This window comes from Epinephelus fuscoguttatus, linkage group LG19, assembly GCF_011397635.1.
Source record: "Epinephelus fuscoguttatus linkage group LG19, E.fuscoguttatus.final_Chr_v1".
Classification (NCBI taxonomy): domain Eukaryota; kingdom Metazoa; phylum Chordata; class Actinopteri; order Perciformes; family Serranidae; genus Epinephelus; species Epinephelus fuscoguttatus.
Window position 1 is genome coordinate 40095501 of NC_064770.1, and position 16127 is coordinate 40111627.

Below are 16127 nucleotides of genomic sequence, written 5' to 3' on the forward strand. Positions count from 1 at the left end.
ACAGCTCCTGAAATGACCAAAAATGCTCAAAAATGGCACAAGATAAACATGGCTGACTGCCCTGCTGGGTTTAGGGTACGGCCCAATTTTCCACCATCTATCTGAAAGCAGTTCCACTTCATGGAAATGTTGGGGGGGGGGGGGCATTTTGTTTTTACAAATGAGGATGAGACCCATAAAATATCAAAATGTTCATCAGTTTGGATATGCGTGCAAAGTTTCATGAGTTTTTGAGCATCATGAGCCCCTCACACACGTCATTGAAATTACTGTACTGATAATTTCATAATTTTTATGCAGGAAAGTTGAATAATGTCTCAGTGCATCAGAAATGTATACCTCAGCCCAACATCATGATCCCCTGAATCAGATTTGTAAGACCGAGCTGTACATTCTCTACGACTGAACCAACTGGATGCTGAAATAACTCTCGTAGGAGAAGTTTTTCTTTTAGGCTTTCTCCAACAAACCCCTTTTCAGACAGAGATCTACTCTTTTCCAAAGCTTAACCAAGAGATCTCTTTCTGGTAGAAAACCCTCGAGGAAAATTTCTTCTAGCTGCGAATGTGACGGACGTAAAACATGTGAGTCACTTTAAATATTTCTACTTTACTGGGAAACAAAGTAACTAAAACAATCACAGAGGAGGCGATTCAATTATCTGACCTCCTTCCTTCCTTCCTTCCTTCCTTCCTTCCCTGCCTCCTCCTCACCTTGAAGCTGGAGCTCTTCAGGACCAGATATCCTCCCTCGATCAGATCCAGGGTCAGTTTCAGGTACAGGTACGAGCCCCGGCTCAGGCTCTTCAGGTGGCTGATCAGCTTGGCCAGCGCCGTGTTGTCGAGGCGACCGTTGCTCAGCGACACGTTGCTCTGGATCTCTGCGCTGCTGTGGATACGCTGCATCAGGTAACCCTGAGAAAAACAAGACAGACATAAATATACATACAGACAGGGAGACAGACAGATGGACGCACAGACTGTGTGCATGTTACCTGCAGGTCCTGGTCTATGGCGCTGTTCTCCTCCATCCTGTCCAGAGAGATGCAGTGAAACGGCAGAGAGCGCGTGACGTCCTGATGAAAAAGACAGAGTTCGTTTGACTTCATGAGTTTGTTTTACGTTTCCAGCTCGACTCAAGTTAAAATAACAACCCTGTTACAGCTGTCTTAAACATTTACCTGATGCAGGGCGGTAGAGTTTTTCAGGACAATAAGGAACGAATCAAGATCAGACTTATTTTGTCCTTAGATCCCCCTGATGACATCAGAATTTACAGGCTTAAGCCGGATTTATACATATGTGGTGGACCCTGTGTCACTCTGCAGTTACACCTCCAAAACACTAGTGGGCGGTGGAGGTTTCTGTGAAGTGCTGTAAAGTTTAGCTGATTGGTCTGCGCTGCTGTGACATGCAGTTACATTTCTGGGGAGGTGCACGCCAGGCTACGGCGTCAATTCGATGCAGAAGTATAAATCCTGTAAAGGTGTGTACCTGCTGTCCGGTCCTCACAGTGGTGATGACTTTCAACCAGGAAGGAAATTTCTGGATATTTCGGGTCAGGAAGGAAGTCAGTGTGTCACCGTAGTCTGGCCGGTGGAACTCTGCCTCATTCAGCCCATCGATTAGCACAATAAACCCCGCCCCCTCCACATGTAACTTCCTCTCTGGAACAAACAACATGGAACAGATTGAGTTCAGTTCCTGGTGTTACTGGACAGAAGCTGGCAGGATGCAAGCTGGGTTTACCTCTGTAGAGAGCATCCAGTGGTTCTAGAATTCCTTTCTGGAGGGCGGAGCTTGGATCCTGGATGCAGGAGCGCAGACTGAGCGTGCTCTGCAGCTGTGGCGACCGGTGCAGGAGCTCTCTATAGACCGACAGCTGAGGGGCGTCACTCAGCATCGCCGCCATGTTGTGGACGAACTCGGGAACCAGACAGGTGTGACAGTTATCAGCCTGACAGAAGTGATACGAGACGACCTGCAGAGACGGACAGGAAGTAGGTTTGGATCGATCTGAGTTTGTTGGTGTGGAGTTCTTCAGCAGACTTTTAGAGAGAAAAATCTGTGATGAAATGTATCTGAATAAGCATCACAAATCAGTATTAAAGCATTCTGTGTACCAGGAGTGTATCTATGTTCCCAAGGTCCTATGATGTCAAGGTCTTAATTTCTCAGGGTTCTAGGTTCCCAAGATCCTATGCTAAAAGTGTCCAATGTTTCCCTGGTCCTATGTTCAAAAACTCATTCGTTCCCAAGATCCCATGTTCCCAAGATACTGTCAGCCAAGGATCCCATCTTCTAACAGTCCTAAATTCTCAGGGTAGTATGTTACCACAGCTCTAAGTTCCTGAATTCCTATGTTCCAAGGGTCCTATGCTCTCAGTGTCCTAAGTTCTCAAGGCCCTATGTTCCCAGGGGCCTAAGTTTCCAGGATCCTATGTTACCAAGACCCTATGTTCCAAGAGCTCTAAGTTTCCATGGTCTAATTTTTCCAAGATCCTTCCCAGGGTCCTATGTTCCTACATTTTTTTGTTCCCAAGGTTCTAAATTCCCTTTTTCAGTATTCTGTAATCTGTCATGTGATACAATGGATCTAAACAGATCCTACCTGTCCTGAGAGCCTCCTCAGCGCTGCCTCCTGCCTCCTCCTCATCTCTGGAGTCCCTGGACAGCTTCCTCCTCCTCCTTCATCTCCTCCTCCTCCTCCTCTTCCCAGGGAGTCGTGGGAGAAAGAAACAGCCTCTGCATCTGCGGTGAAGGCCGCTACATGGTTATCAGATATGTTTTAAATCTAAAAATACTGTCCCATGGCTGTATGACTCCGCCCACCGGTCCACCCAGTGGTTGTATGACTCCGCCCACCAGTCCACCCAGTTGTTGTATGACTCCGCCCACCAGTCCACCCTGTGGTTGTATGACTCCGCCCATACAATCAGCACAGTTTCAAGATTAGAGTCACCAATTCAGTATCTGACCAAATGTCTCCCCTTCTGTTCCTGAGATATGACGTTAAAACATGATGATGTCACAGTCAAGCTGACCTTTGACCTTTTCACCTTCATTATTTTATCCTGTTAGACATCTGTGTCAAGTTTGGTCAGAATTATTGTGTGAATGCTGGAGTTATGACCCAAACACTTTTTTGAAGTCACTGACCTTTGACCACCGAAATCCAATCAGTTCATTGTTGAGTCCAAGTGGACGTTTGTGCCAAATTTAAAGGAATTTTCTTAAGATGCTCTTGAGGTATCACTTTCACGAGAATTAGATGAATGCAAAGTCACAGCAACCTCGATCTTTGACCCTTAACCACCAAAATCTACTCACTTCAACCTCGAGTCCGAGTCAAACCTTTGTGCCAAATTTGAAGAAATGCCCTCACATTGTTCTTGAGATATCACATTCAAAAATGAGACAGTGACCTTTGACCACAAAATTCTCATCAGTTTATTCTTCAGTCCAAGTGGACATTTGTGTTAAAATTGAAGACATTCTCTTGAGGCGTTCTTCAGATGCCATGTTCACAAGGATGGGACTGACGGACGAACAACCTGAAAACATGCTGCCTCTGGTCACGGCTATCCCCAACATGGAGCCATAAAAACACAAACCATCTCTCTCTGTCTGCTGCCTTCTTCATTCTCAGCTGAATCTCAATCATATTTTCTCCACTGTCTGATGTAGTATTTTTTGGCAGCTGTTTCAGCTCTCTGTCTGGTTGCTGATCCTGAGTCTGTCTAGTTTTATTGGACTCTGTGTGATGACTCAGCTCTGTCTTAGAGAACAAATACAGTCGTCTTCATGACTCAAGAACTCACTGGGGGTCTTTTAACAAACATGTGATACGAGTTCCTGCCAAGAGTTTACTGCTGCGTGTCGCCTTCAGTCACTGACCAAGAGCTTGGTAAACTGTGTGATACTGAAATCTAACGATAAAACATTTCTGAAACCACACTGGGACAAAAACCTTGTTTTACTGCCTTACTGGAATGTCTTCTGGTTTCTGGAGCTAAATTTTTGTGCATGAGCTGAATGAACCATGAAAAGTCATGCTGCTTTGGTAGGATAGTTGAAAGACATGACTACATTACCATTTGTTAATAAGTCACGCTGTGTTACCTCGAATTCATGAAGAAAACTTCCTGAAAGTCTCATTTATGAGAGGAAATAACTCTCCATAGCAGCAGACGGTGGTGGTTGCATTCAAAAAGGGAAACAGGAAGACCGACAGGACTGATTCAAGACGCTACTTAGCCAGTTAGCATGTTAACAAAACAACCCAAAGTTTAAAGAACCGTATATTTACCGTGTACTAGTGAACAGCAACACAATTATGAACCGTTTCTGCCATAGGAATTCAGTGACTAAAGAAAAATTTTACCTAATATAACAAATTTGGATCCATCTCACGCTCTTGACTTAAATTGTTTGTTTACTTTCCTCACTTCCAATTTTCTTCTCTGCACTGAGCTGAACTGAGAGTTTTTTCCTGGAGTATAATCCCTTTCACCTGGCTAACGTGACAAGATCAGATCAGCTGACGGGACATAAAACCTGAAACCTTCTGATAAACAGTCGGAGTTGTGCTGCATGTTTAGATCTTTGAACAAGATCTGTTTGACAGAATATCTAAAGTCTCTCTTTACTTACGTTTGGGCATCGTCTGGCTGCTTTCAACGGTGGGCCACAAGCGGTTTCCATGACAACTGAGAGCCACCAGACGGGCGATGATGGCCGTTTTGCCGAAGCCCATGTTGCCGACGATCACCACGCCCCGACTGGTCGCTGGGTCGCCGCTGCGAAGACAGGCGTCCACTTCCTGGAAAAGCCACTCCCTGCCAGTGAACAGCCAATCAGACGAGAGACCGGAAACCTCAAAGTGGAGCGGCTTCAGGTTGAGAGAGGGAGTGAAACGAACTGCGGGAGGAGAGGAAGAGGAGGAAGAAGAGGAGAGCCTTGTGATTCTGTTTGTGTGTTTAAAAAGTTGCCTACATTCATGTATATGTGTTTACCTCTGTGGTCCTGCTGACTACGACTCCCAGAATTCTGTCTGGGCATCCTGAGGGACGTCCTCGACGGGATGTGTCTCTGCTGCTCATCCAGATAGGCCAGGTCTTCAAGGTGGGCGGAGCTAGTGGCTGCAGAGAGACGACAGACATTTAGAGAACTGTCCAGCCCCCTGGTGACACGCTGCAGGATAAAAATGTTTTCCCAAAGATGGTTTCGGTCACTTTCAGTAGCACTCGTCACGCTGATGTTCAAGTGTTCGTTTTTCTTATAAGTTTGGTTTTAATTTGTTATTCGATGCTGTGTGAGCCAATTTGTGTGCTCACAATCTGATCTGAGCTCGTGATTGGTCAGACACGTGTATGTGTGTAAACTCGATACAGCTGAGACTGAATTAGGAGGTTTTTTTGGGTCCATGAACGCAGCACAGGCATAACTCTGAGGGGTGTTTGGTTCCTCAGTGGCAGATTGTTGAGTTTGAGTCAGGCAGTTTTATCGATCAGAGCTCATCAGTGGATCAGAGGAGCAGCTGCTGCAGAGGCCAGTGAAAGCAAACTTTCTGTTGCTGTAGTTACACAGGTTACACCCAGCACTCGACTGCAAGACATGCAGTTTCCATGGGAACGCAGACAGTTTCATGTTTAAAGTAGGTTGGAAAAACGATGGACAACACTAAAATGAGAGCACTGAGTGCTGTATTTCTATGTGAAGTAACAAACAGTTAAGCTTGTGTTTCACTGGGTTGTTTTGTTCTGGTTTCTCCGCTTTGGACTGGTTCACTTCTTACCTCTCTGGGAGGACACAGTTCGTCAGATTGGGAACTGCAAGGTCCCAAACCCTCCCCGTTACATGTGGTGTCCCTCAAGGATCTGTCCTTGGCCCACTTCTATTCATTATATACATGCTCCCCCTTGGCTGTGTCATCTGACAGTGCGGGATTTCTTTCCACTCATACGCCGATGACACTCAGCTGTATCTCAGGACTGACCCAACCCCTTCAACTGCTCTACCACCTTCATCTTCACCTCTGTCCACACTCACCAACTGCCTGGAGGAGATAAAAGCATGGATGAGTCGTAACTTCCTCCAACTCAACTGTTCCAAATCCGAAGCCATACTTATTGGCACCCCTCATCAGGTCCAGTCATCTTCTCTAACCACCATCACCTTCTCCGGCCAGGACATCCCCCTTTCATCTACAGTTACCGACCTTGGCATGAGATAGACCCTAACCTAACACTTGTAAATCACATTAAATATCTGTGTAAATCCTGCTTTTTTCACCTTAAGAACATCGCTAAACTCCGTCCCTCTCTCACCCTCTGTGATGTAGAGAAACTAGTCCATGCCTTTGTCTCCTCCAGGCTCGATTACTGCAACACCCCTCTAATGGGAGTTCCTGGCAAAAGTCTGCAAAAATTACAACTTATTCAGAACAGCGCTGCTAGGATCCTCCTGAAAGTCAGAAAACACGAACACATCACACCCGTACTCCGCACATCATTATTATTATTATTATTTGGTTTCTGACTAATGAAGACAGTTGGGCAATAATTATACAAAATTATATGGCAACTTTCATGTTTTTCCCAAATGACGTACAGATTTGAGGTGTTCTATGATCCTACATGACCTGAAGAATAACACACACGGCTGCTGCAAATGGGAAAAGGAAAATCTCCCACAAAGAGCACGCCTCCCGGACCCCTGGGTTTGGTCTGACCCTGACTGTTTACAACCTGTGGCTCCGCCTCTGCTCAGGTGTCGAGCACAACAAATAAATCCACAACCTGTAGGAACCTCTGCATGAACACCTAACACATAAACATCTGAAAATACAACCACGAACAGGAGAACGTTCAAGTCACATTTTTCAGATTTTAAATGTTTTCTGATCCATCGTTCGTGAAGTCAAGAACAGGCAGGATCTGTAGGGTATCATCTGAGGAGAGCGGCGTCCTGACTTTAACTACGGCTGCTGATAAAAGCTAACGTGAAGCTAACAGCACAGACACAGGATGCAAATATTCAGTCGTCTTCAGTCTGAAGAATCAGAACAAAAACACACCTACCCGAAGTTTGATCCAACCGAACCAGTTACAATCCTCTAACACCACCGAGAACGCCACAGCTGCGCCTCGTATCCTGTGTGTGTGTGTGTGTGTGTGTGTGTGTGTGTGTGTGTATGTGAGTGTGTGTGAGTGAGAGAAATGCCAAACATGTCACTTCCTTCCTTCTTATGACACACAGAGGGAGGAAAGGAGGGAAGGGAGGATGAGATGTGAACTGGTCGTTTACAGACACGGAGCTCATCATCGCCTCCATTTTATGTTTCTGTGCGTTTGCAGCTTAAACAGACCTGACTCTCGTTACATGTCCACTGTGTGTTCATTCTGTGTCCACTGTGTGTCCACTGTCCAGTGTGGACACAGAATTGAATCAGCCTCACTATGTGACAGAGAGTGATGGATTTCCTTCCTAACAGGAAGTGTGTGAGAGCTCTGAGTCACACACACACACACACTTACCAGCCACTGAGTTCGGCCGGGGCATGAGGTAGAGAGGAATGGAGTGGGTGGAGCCTGACGAGCGGGCGGAGCCAGGGCCTCGGTCTGGGTGGAGTTTGTTGAGGCTGTAAGTGGAGGCGGCCATGACGTCCTCCGTGCTGTACAGGAAGCCATCTTTCACACTTCCTGCTGCCACCATAGAGGAAGAAGACGTGGAGGCCACCACCGGCCGGCCCCCCTGCTGCCACAGATTCAGGCTGCTGCCATGGTAACCGTCACCGGGACACTTGCCGCCGCTGTCGTCCCGCTCTGCGGCGGACTCGGCAGAGTAGCTGGTGAGTGTGGCTAAAAGAGAGGCAGAGTGTTAGCAGAATGATGGTGTGTGTGTGTGTGTGTGTGTGTGTGTGTGTGTGTGAAGGAGCTGCAGCTGCAGTGTGTCACCTATGATGCCACTGTCTCTGCTCTCCAGCGTGGAGGTGGGGGAGGTGACGGAGGCGTGGTTGGAGGAGGCGTGCTTGTTGTTGCCACCCTCTCCTCCAGCAGGAGGCTGCAGGGTGGAGCAGGGGGAGGTGCTGCTGCTCGCCAGGCTGGAGGACGGAGAGATCCTCTGTGGGAAAGACAAGAGAGATGAGCATCTGGGCTCAGGATGAGTCGCAGGACGGTGTCCTGGGGGATCTCCTCCCAGACCTGGATCAGTAAAACATCCTGGATGTGTGTTTGTGTGAGTTGATCACCTGTCCATCATCCTGGGCGTGGTACGGCGACCCCGGCTCTCCACTGACGATCTTCTCCCCCAGCAGGAAACCCAGCCTGGTCATCAGAGCGTCAGCCGCCTCGTCCACTGAGGGTGGGGGTCCTAACTCCTCATCCTCACCTGCAGAGCGGCAGAGAGAGGAGAAGAGGAAATGGGTTTGTCTCAAACACTTCAAATCTACCAAAACAGTCACAGGGAACAGAGAGAGCAGTTTTTAAGACCTAACACAAATCAGATCTTTGCACTCGAAACTTGTTTTATGCCAAAAAACTGAGTGTCTGAAAAGACTGTGACATTTGGACGGAGCAATGATAGCTCATCTCAGTCTTTATGCTAAGCTAACAGGTAAGAGTTAGATTTATGACTTTAAAAGACTGACAAACTAAAATGTGTGTCCTCAGCCCATTTACAAACCCCTTTCCCTCCACCTTTCAGAAAACATATTCACACAGGCTAATCTGACATTCTTCCTTTCATGAGGTCATGCGGGGAAATAACATCCCAAGCTAGGTGTTCGTTCCAGTAAAACAAAGACGTTGAAAGTAAGAGGAGACCACGCCATCGCTCTGTCGTTGGCTGCACAAACGACCACAGAGGACCTTTTTTTACTTTACTTGCCATGTCCAAGGATCTGAAGACCCAGTGGATTCATTTTGTTTATGACATAAATGTCCCCACTACAGCTGCTAAAGTGTTGCGTGTGTGCTCACCATTTCACTTCGGACTGCTTTTTTCAACGAGAGCCGGTACAAAGCAGGATTCACTACATTTCTGGAGATAAAACATGGATCAGTACCGACTGTCCATGACCCAACTTCACAAGTGGGAGCTGTAAGTTTTACTGTTTCCTGTTGTTTCACTTTGTACAGCATGATGGCGTGTTGGGTGTGTTGTTAGCATGGCAGCTAATGTGGGCGGTCACTGGGAATTTAATTTAAGGTCAAATTTACAAAAACCAAAACTGAAGAAAACAGGACTGAACAATTCTGCGAGTGCTAATGTTAGCTTGCTAGCTAACACTCTGCATTTTATGCCAGGTATATATTGGCAGAAATGTAATCTACTATAATCAATGTGCTTTTTCAATCAATTTAGATCCTTTTCAGTTTAGAAGTTGAAAAAACTTTAACTCAGAGTTGAAAAAGCGCCACACGTCATCTCTGCTTTTTTCGTCATGGTCATGACAACAAGTCTACAGTTGGTAACCAATGGAGGAGAAACTGGTGGTAGTGGTTGCTGGATACCCAGAGCTATACGACTTTACAAAGCACAGTTAGCACCATCTGAATAGAAAACAGCAGATAAGTGCAGTACTGTAAATGTCCATGATGGAGGAGAAGCTCCTGGACCAACTGGTGGTACTCCCCATGATCCAGCCTCTTTTTTAGGGTCTCATGTACCCACACAGATCTCTGTTTATCTGCTGACAGCCTCTCACCCTCAACCAGAGCTACAGACAGCACCCTCTGCCTCAACATGGCAGCAGCTACACACTGATTACTGCAGGATACACAAACTGTAGACTGATGACACGGAAAGGTTAGGGTGAGGAGGTGATGGGGTGGTTGCCTGGCAACAATAAAAAGGTGCAACAAGTGTTTTTCACTATTGGCATTCAATTAAAAAAAAAAAAAAGGCAGTGGGGCGCGCCTCATGTTTTGCAACCTGCAAAATACTTCCTGTGTGATCAGGGTCTTTGGGTGTTTTCACACTTGGTCCTTTTCAGCCCTCTAAATGGACTCAGTGAAGACTTGAAGAGAACTCAGACTGTGGCACAGTTCACCTGTGACCTGTGAACACAAAGCGCTCCAGATTCACTTTGCTCTGTGTCGTTGTATTCAGCCGTCTGGATCACATGATGCTGACCTGGGACGCTTAAATAAAACAGACAAACCCACATTGGCCTGTAACACTTGCAGGGACGCAGGACGAGGAGCGGTTTGGTCCACGGCAGATACTGCACGTCTCCAGATGTGGAAGGTAGAACACGTCAAACAGGAACACTCAGATTCTCCTCCAGTTTTAGTTCATCTGAAGGCAGTGACACGTCAAAACTATATCAATGTATTTATTATATTAAGGCGAGAGTGTGAACTGGTTCACTTTTGGTTCACTTTCAGAGGACTGAGTTCAGTTCGTTTTAAAAGGACTTTATATGAAAACACTCAGAGTGAACGGGCGCTGTGAGACAGAAACTGAATCTGCAGTCTGACCATCGACTCCTCACAACATGAGATCTGTCCAATCAGAGGAGGTTATGAAAATAGAACAAAAGAACTTGAAACACACACACACACACACACACACACACACACACACACACCGAGGCATGAACTCAAACACAAAGCCCACTGGGAAGATTGTGTGTGGAACAGTAATTGATCTCCACGTTAATATATTCACTATCATGACCTAAATATGCCACGAGTAGACACACACACACACACACACACACACACACTGTAAGCCACAGCAGTCTGTTTCTCCGACAGTCTGTAATTATACAGCTATAAACTGCTGACTGCTGGACTAGAGAAGCATCACACTCACACTGAGGAGACTGTGTGTGTATGTGTGTGTGTGTGTGTGCGTGTCTGTGTGTCTGTGTGTGTCTGTGTGCAGTTGCACATACATGTGTGTGTGTGTGGTCAGTCAATGACAGGGTGTGTGAGTCATTTTTAGAAGAAGAAAAATAAAATGGAAAGATCAGATACAGAGACTTTTCCACTTTGCTGATTCCTCTTCTCAGTCCCTCCCTTCCTCCCTCCCTCCCTTGCTCCCTTCCTTCCTCCCTTCCTTCTCCACCTCACATGCTGATTGTTCAGGTAAGAAGGTTGCAGGTTCAACCTCCTTCTCCTGTGACAGCGCCCTGCCTTCGAATGTGAACAGCCATAATAAACACATGTTGTTTGTTGCCTCGTTTTTGACGCAGAAATGTGTCGTGGTTTTCAACCACAAAAACAGCAGATGTGACTGAGACTTTAAAACCAGCTGAGAACGACAGAAAAGCTAAAAATCAGAACCAAGAGACACCAAAGACTCTCTGACATCGCTGAATTCATCTTTGACATTTATGAGTCAACAACTGATGAACAGCAGAGACCACATATGATTCGTACATTTACTCACGTACCTGAGTACAATTTTAACATACTTTATCTCAGAGAGAACTACTGTACTTTTTACTGCTCTACACACAGCCTAATTTTTGTTTTATTTATTTTTAAACCCATTTGTAACCAGGTAAGTCCCATAGAGATAGCGCTGTACAGAGAAAACAGGAAGAAAATCTGCAACTGACAGGTGTTAGCATGTTAGCTGTTAGCTCGTCAGCTACAGTTGTTTACCAGCTAGCCCTGGAACAAGCATGGATGAATTCCTCTGCGACACTTTCTGGTGCGACCAGACAACATCATTTAACAACCAAAGTGACTGACAAGAGAATTCAGGTACCGTTAGCCATTAGTAGGGCCGCCCCCCTAACAGCCGACCAGAAAGGTCATTAGTCGGCAAGATTTCATTGGTCGCTTAGTCATAGAAAAAAAGTTTTTGCTCAGCTCTAACAGACGGTTTAATCAGAGGTGCTCTGAACGGGAAAGCGTGTCACTAGACATCAGTGTCAGTTACACGCTGGAGTGCGTGTTTTGGAATGTGCATGCTACAACATGATTTTGCCCAGTAGGACCAGCTCCTGGACCAACATTGCAATCAACCAATCACAGCCCTGTGGCATCATCAGTGTGCTGCTCCTGTGCTTCTTTCAAAATTCCTTTGGAGCTGAGTAAGTTTTCAAAATTAGTTATTATGATTAAACAAAGTCCTCATAACCTACTGCAGGGTTAGTGAGTTAGCTTGCTAACTACGTTAGCTATGCTAGCAGGTAAACTTGCCAATAGGCTAAATTGTTGTTCACTAACATTAAGAGGAAGGATAATGTGATTTTACAGCTGCAAAGACCTGCAAAAGACATATTTTCCCTATCACTGTCATGTTGATCTTGAATATCACTACTATGTTGACATAAACTAGAGATCCAGAATCAGTATGATGATGATGATGATGATGACGGTTTTGGATCAACCAAATCTATCCAAGTTCAAGATGGAAAAAAGGAGGGAGAAATTTGCAATGGAAAAATGATATTATTCTCACTCTAGTCTATGGGCAAGCTTAACATAGCATACCTAGTTAGCAAGCTAGCCTGCTAGTATTCTTGTCCATTGGCAAGTTTACTCGCAAAAATAGTTTTGACGAGGCTGTCAGACGGAGGGAAAATGTGTCCTTTGCAACTGTAAAATAACAATATTCTTACTCTTACTGTTAGTGAACAACAATTTAGCCCATTGCCCTAAATGTTTACTTGTTAGCTTAGCATACCTAGTTAGCAAGGTAACTCGCTAACCCTGCAGTAGCTTACAGGGTTTTTGTTCAGTGTTACTGAGGATTTTGTTTAATTGTACGAACATAAATTTGTAAAACTAGCTCAGCTCTAGAGAAGCACAGGAGTAGCACACTGATGATGTCAGAGGGCTGTGATTGGTTGACTGCAATGTTGGTCCAGGAGCAGGCAAAATCAAGTCATGCTGCATGCGTGTCAGTGAGTGTTGAAAGTGTTGGTTATATGTGGACGACAGTGGGACTTCCTGGTTAAATAAAGGTAAAAATAAACAAATAAATAAAATCATGGAGGAAGATGAACCGCTCACACAAAATAACATTTTCATTAGTAAATATCAAAGAAGCCCCACGGGTTGACTCGACCCTGACAGAAACCTGTCGGCCTCAAAAACAAGGACCCTGCTACAGAGAGAGTCCTTCACTCTCACCTTCCTCCTCACTCCTTCCTCTTCCTCCTCTCTGAGATCCACCAGGACGATCCACCCATTCCCGACACAGCTCAGATCTCTCCTCATGCGACGCACAACAGCAGGTGTAAAACAACAACCGCCGCACGAGGGAAGAGGTGTGACTGACGACCCCTGCCGCCGTGACATGTCCGCCGCAGCTGCAGCCACTTGCTGGTCTCCACGGGTGACGGATGGAGGACCGCTCATGCCGACACCACTTTGCTCTGGTGCGGGCGCACGCTTTCAAAATCGCCGCCGTGCAGTCCATGGCTAGCTGGCGGTGGCACTGTGATTGGTTCAGAGCGGTTCCATGTAGAGACGACAAATCAAAGAGCCGTTACCGAGAACAACAGACGAGATTCTTCAACTCAGCAGTTTGTTGAATCTCTGTCGTGCTGTTGGTCGTCTCCATCAAGCTTTATTGGTGGAAGTTTAACGCACATGACATCACTAACCAGTCCTGAGCTCCTCCTCCTCCAGAGGACACAAAGGAGAGAGGGAGAGGAAGATGAAGAAGGTACGAATAAAGAGATAAGAGAAGAAAAAACACTCGAGGAACTCCAACTTCTGAAGCCAAACGGCCGCAGTTAATAAGGATGGTCAAACGTACGAACACTGAGGTCAGACTCTTCATATGTTCAGTTAAACTCTGCCGTTACTTTCAGAGCTGAAACCAGAATCCACAAGTCTTCACACAGCAGATCAGGACCATGTAATCCTCTGCTTATTGTCCTTTGTTGCCCAAAAATGCAGCCCTCTTTCACTCACAGCCAGAGCCTCCCTAAAACCAGGCAGAAAGAGCAACAACAGCTGAAGCCTGAGGTGGAAAAAATAAATCTCCTCTCAGATGAAGCTTCTCTTCAGACGGAGGCTTGAGAAGTAAAGTTTCCAAGAGCTGAAGAGTTTTTCTTTCAGCCTCCATATCTGCTCTGAAAGACGACCTCCCTCGTCTGACTGCACTGCAAATCAAAACCTCCCCTCCTCCAACCCAACACACACACACACACACACACACACACAGAGGAGGAGCTGAGCGCAGAGAGGAGTAATCAGTTACATGTCGAGGAAAGTTTGGGCTGAAGAAAAACAGCCAGAGAGGAGATCCTGGAGGAAGACTTGGATGAAGGTCGGCAGACCAAAGAAATGCTGCAATTAAAGTGAAACTGTTTCTCCGAGAACAGAAGAGCGTCTCGCCACAAATCACAGTGAAGACGGAGGGTTATAATCCACCGTCGTCCAGAAAATGTGAAAAATGTTAGAAGAGAAGAAGCAAAGAAAAAGTCTGAGTTAAATGACGATTAAACGTTTCGCTGATGTTTTTAATCAACAGAAAAAGATCTTCTCAGTGACAACAGGAAACAGACAGAGACGGGGTCGGGGCCAAGACGCAAAGAGCTGGACTGAGATTTAAAGTCGTCCTGAGGTTTACAAAAACAGATGATAAGAGAGAAGTCTGCTGGACACAAGCAGAGAGCAAGAGAGGAAGAGGTGAAGACGAGAACATTTCCCATTTTCAGGCTGAATGACAAACTGCATGAAAGCAGATTTATAGTTGTGTGTTAAGGTAGACTACGTTGACATGATCAAATCTGTGCAGGCGAAACGCTATATGTCATCATAGATCGTTTCTCACGCTGGAGGGAAGCAGTTCCACCAAAAGATCTTGGTTCAGAAACTGTCATCAAGTTTCGGTCAAGAGAAGTCATTCAACGTTTTGGTGTCCCGTCAGAGATACGTTCAGACAATGGCTCCACGTTGGGACTTAAAGTAGCCGAAGTTCTACAACAACTACAAATCAAACAAAGACTTTCGGATCGAAAATAAACAAAATCTGTGCGAGCACGAAACTGAACTGGGCAGATGCTTTGCCTTTCGCACTGATGAGTTATCGCATGTACACTCACAGAAGCTCTCAACTAACCAGCAAGAAATGCTCACAGGTCGACCTATCCCTACAAGGGACCCCCGCTAGAGCAAGTGCAGATTGAGCTTAAAGTCTTTATGAAGTAGCTAAATGCTGTCTATAGTTCAATCTCGACAGTCTCGAAGGTCTTCAGTCTCGACCGAGTCGTTGAGAAACCAGTGTTGCCAGGTGATCAGGTGTACATCAAAGTCTTCCGAAGAAAGTGGCCCGAGCCAAGGAGAGAGGGACCCAACATGGCGGTGCGAGCAACTCCCACAGTGGTCCAGGTCGAAGGAAGCACAACGTGGAATCACCTGATCCACTGCATGAAAGTTCAAGGAAAGAGCAAAGGTCTGGATACATTATCCCCACAAATACAACATGCTAACGTTATTAGCACAAGCCTATGATATTTTACATTGTATAAATTAGCCTAGCAGCTAGCAGAGTTGGGTCGATTTCTGGTTTGTCCGGTCTGATGGACCGGCTTAAACCAGTTTGATTTATGCAAAATGGCTGAACTGATATTTGGAGGAGAGGAGAGGAGAGGAGAGGAGAGGAGGTAGGCAGCAACGAGCTCAGGTTACATTTCTGTGTTTTCTCTCTCTAAGAAGTCACAGAGGGCTGATCAGATTCAGGGTCAAAGGTCACCTCCCATCAGCCTCAGTGTAACAGGTCACAGCTGTGTATCGGAAAGACAGCGAGGAGACTCTGATCATGGTTCCTCCTCGTCCTCCTCCTCCTAGACAGACAGACAGACAGACAGACAGACAGAGAGACAGAGAGATAGAGAGATAGATAGATAGATAGATAGATAGACAGACAGACAGATAGACAGACAGATAGATAGATAGATAGATAGGTGGATGAATGGACAGACAAAGAGTCCTACCAGGTCTTTTGGCCAGACGAAGGTTAAGGAGGGGAGACGAGGGAAGTGAACGAGTGAATCCCTCCATCATCCTGACCTCTGACCCCTCTGACTCTGGACCACCTGTTAACAGACAGACAGACAGACAGACAGAAGGACGCTGTGTGAAACCATGGAAACCACCAGGAGAACATATCTGTGACCCGACACCAAATCTGTGTGAGTTGATCCTGACA

At 46.0% G+C, this 16127-nt stretch overlaps 1 protein-coding gene across 1 annotated transcript in view; it reads right to left on the bottom strand.

Annotated features, from left to right (window-relative positions):
• The window catches only part of tanc2a (tetratricopeptide repeat, ankyrin repeat and coiled-coil containing 2a), a 31790-nt gene extending 17731 nt beyond the window's left edge, over nucleotides 1-14059 (bottom strand). Inside the window, exons 1-11 of the mRNA XM_049562503.1 lie at nucleotides 13097-14059; nucleotides 8251-8390; nucleotides 7958-8123; nucleotides 7538-7861; nucleotides 5015-5140; nucleotides 4653-4919; nucleotides 2611-2750; nucleotides 1749-1980; nucleotides 1494-1666; nucleotides 995-1075; nucleotides 714-914 (exon numbers count right to left, since the gene is read on the bottom strand). Coding sequence (XP_049418460.1) covers nucleotides 714-914; nucleotides 995-1075; nucleotides 1494-1666; nucleotides 1749-1980; nucleotides 2611-2750; nucleotides 4653-4919; nucleotides 5015-5140; nucleotides 7538-7861; nucleotides 7958-8123; nucleotides 8251-8390; nucleotides 13097-13385 — 2139 coding nt within the window. The 5' untranslated portion in view covers nucleotides 13386-14059. The remainder of the gene's footprint in view (nucleotides 1-713; nucleotides 915-994; nucleotides 1076-1493; nucleotides 1667-1748; nucleotides 1981-2610; nucleotides 2751-4652; nucleotides 4920-5014; nucleotides 5141-7537; nucleotides 7862-7957; nucleotides 8124-8250; nucleotides 8391-13096) is intronic.
• Nucleotides 14060-16127: the final 2068 nt, after the last annotated feature.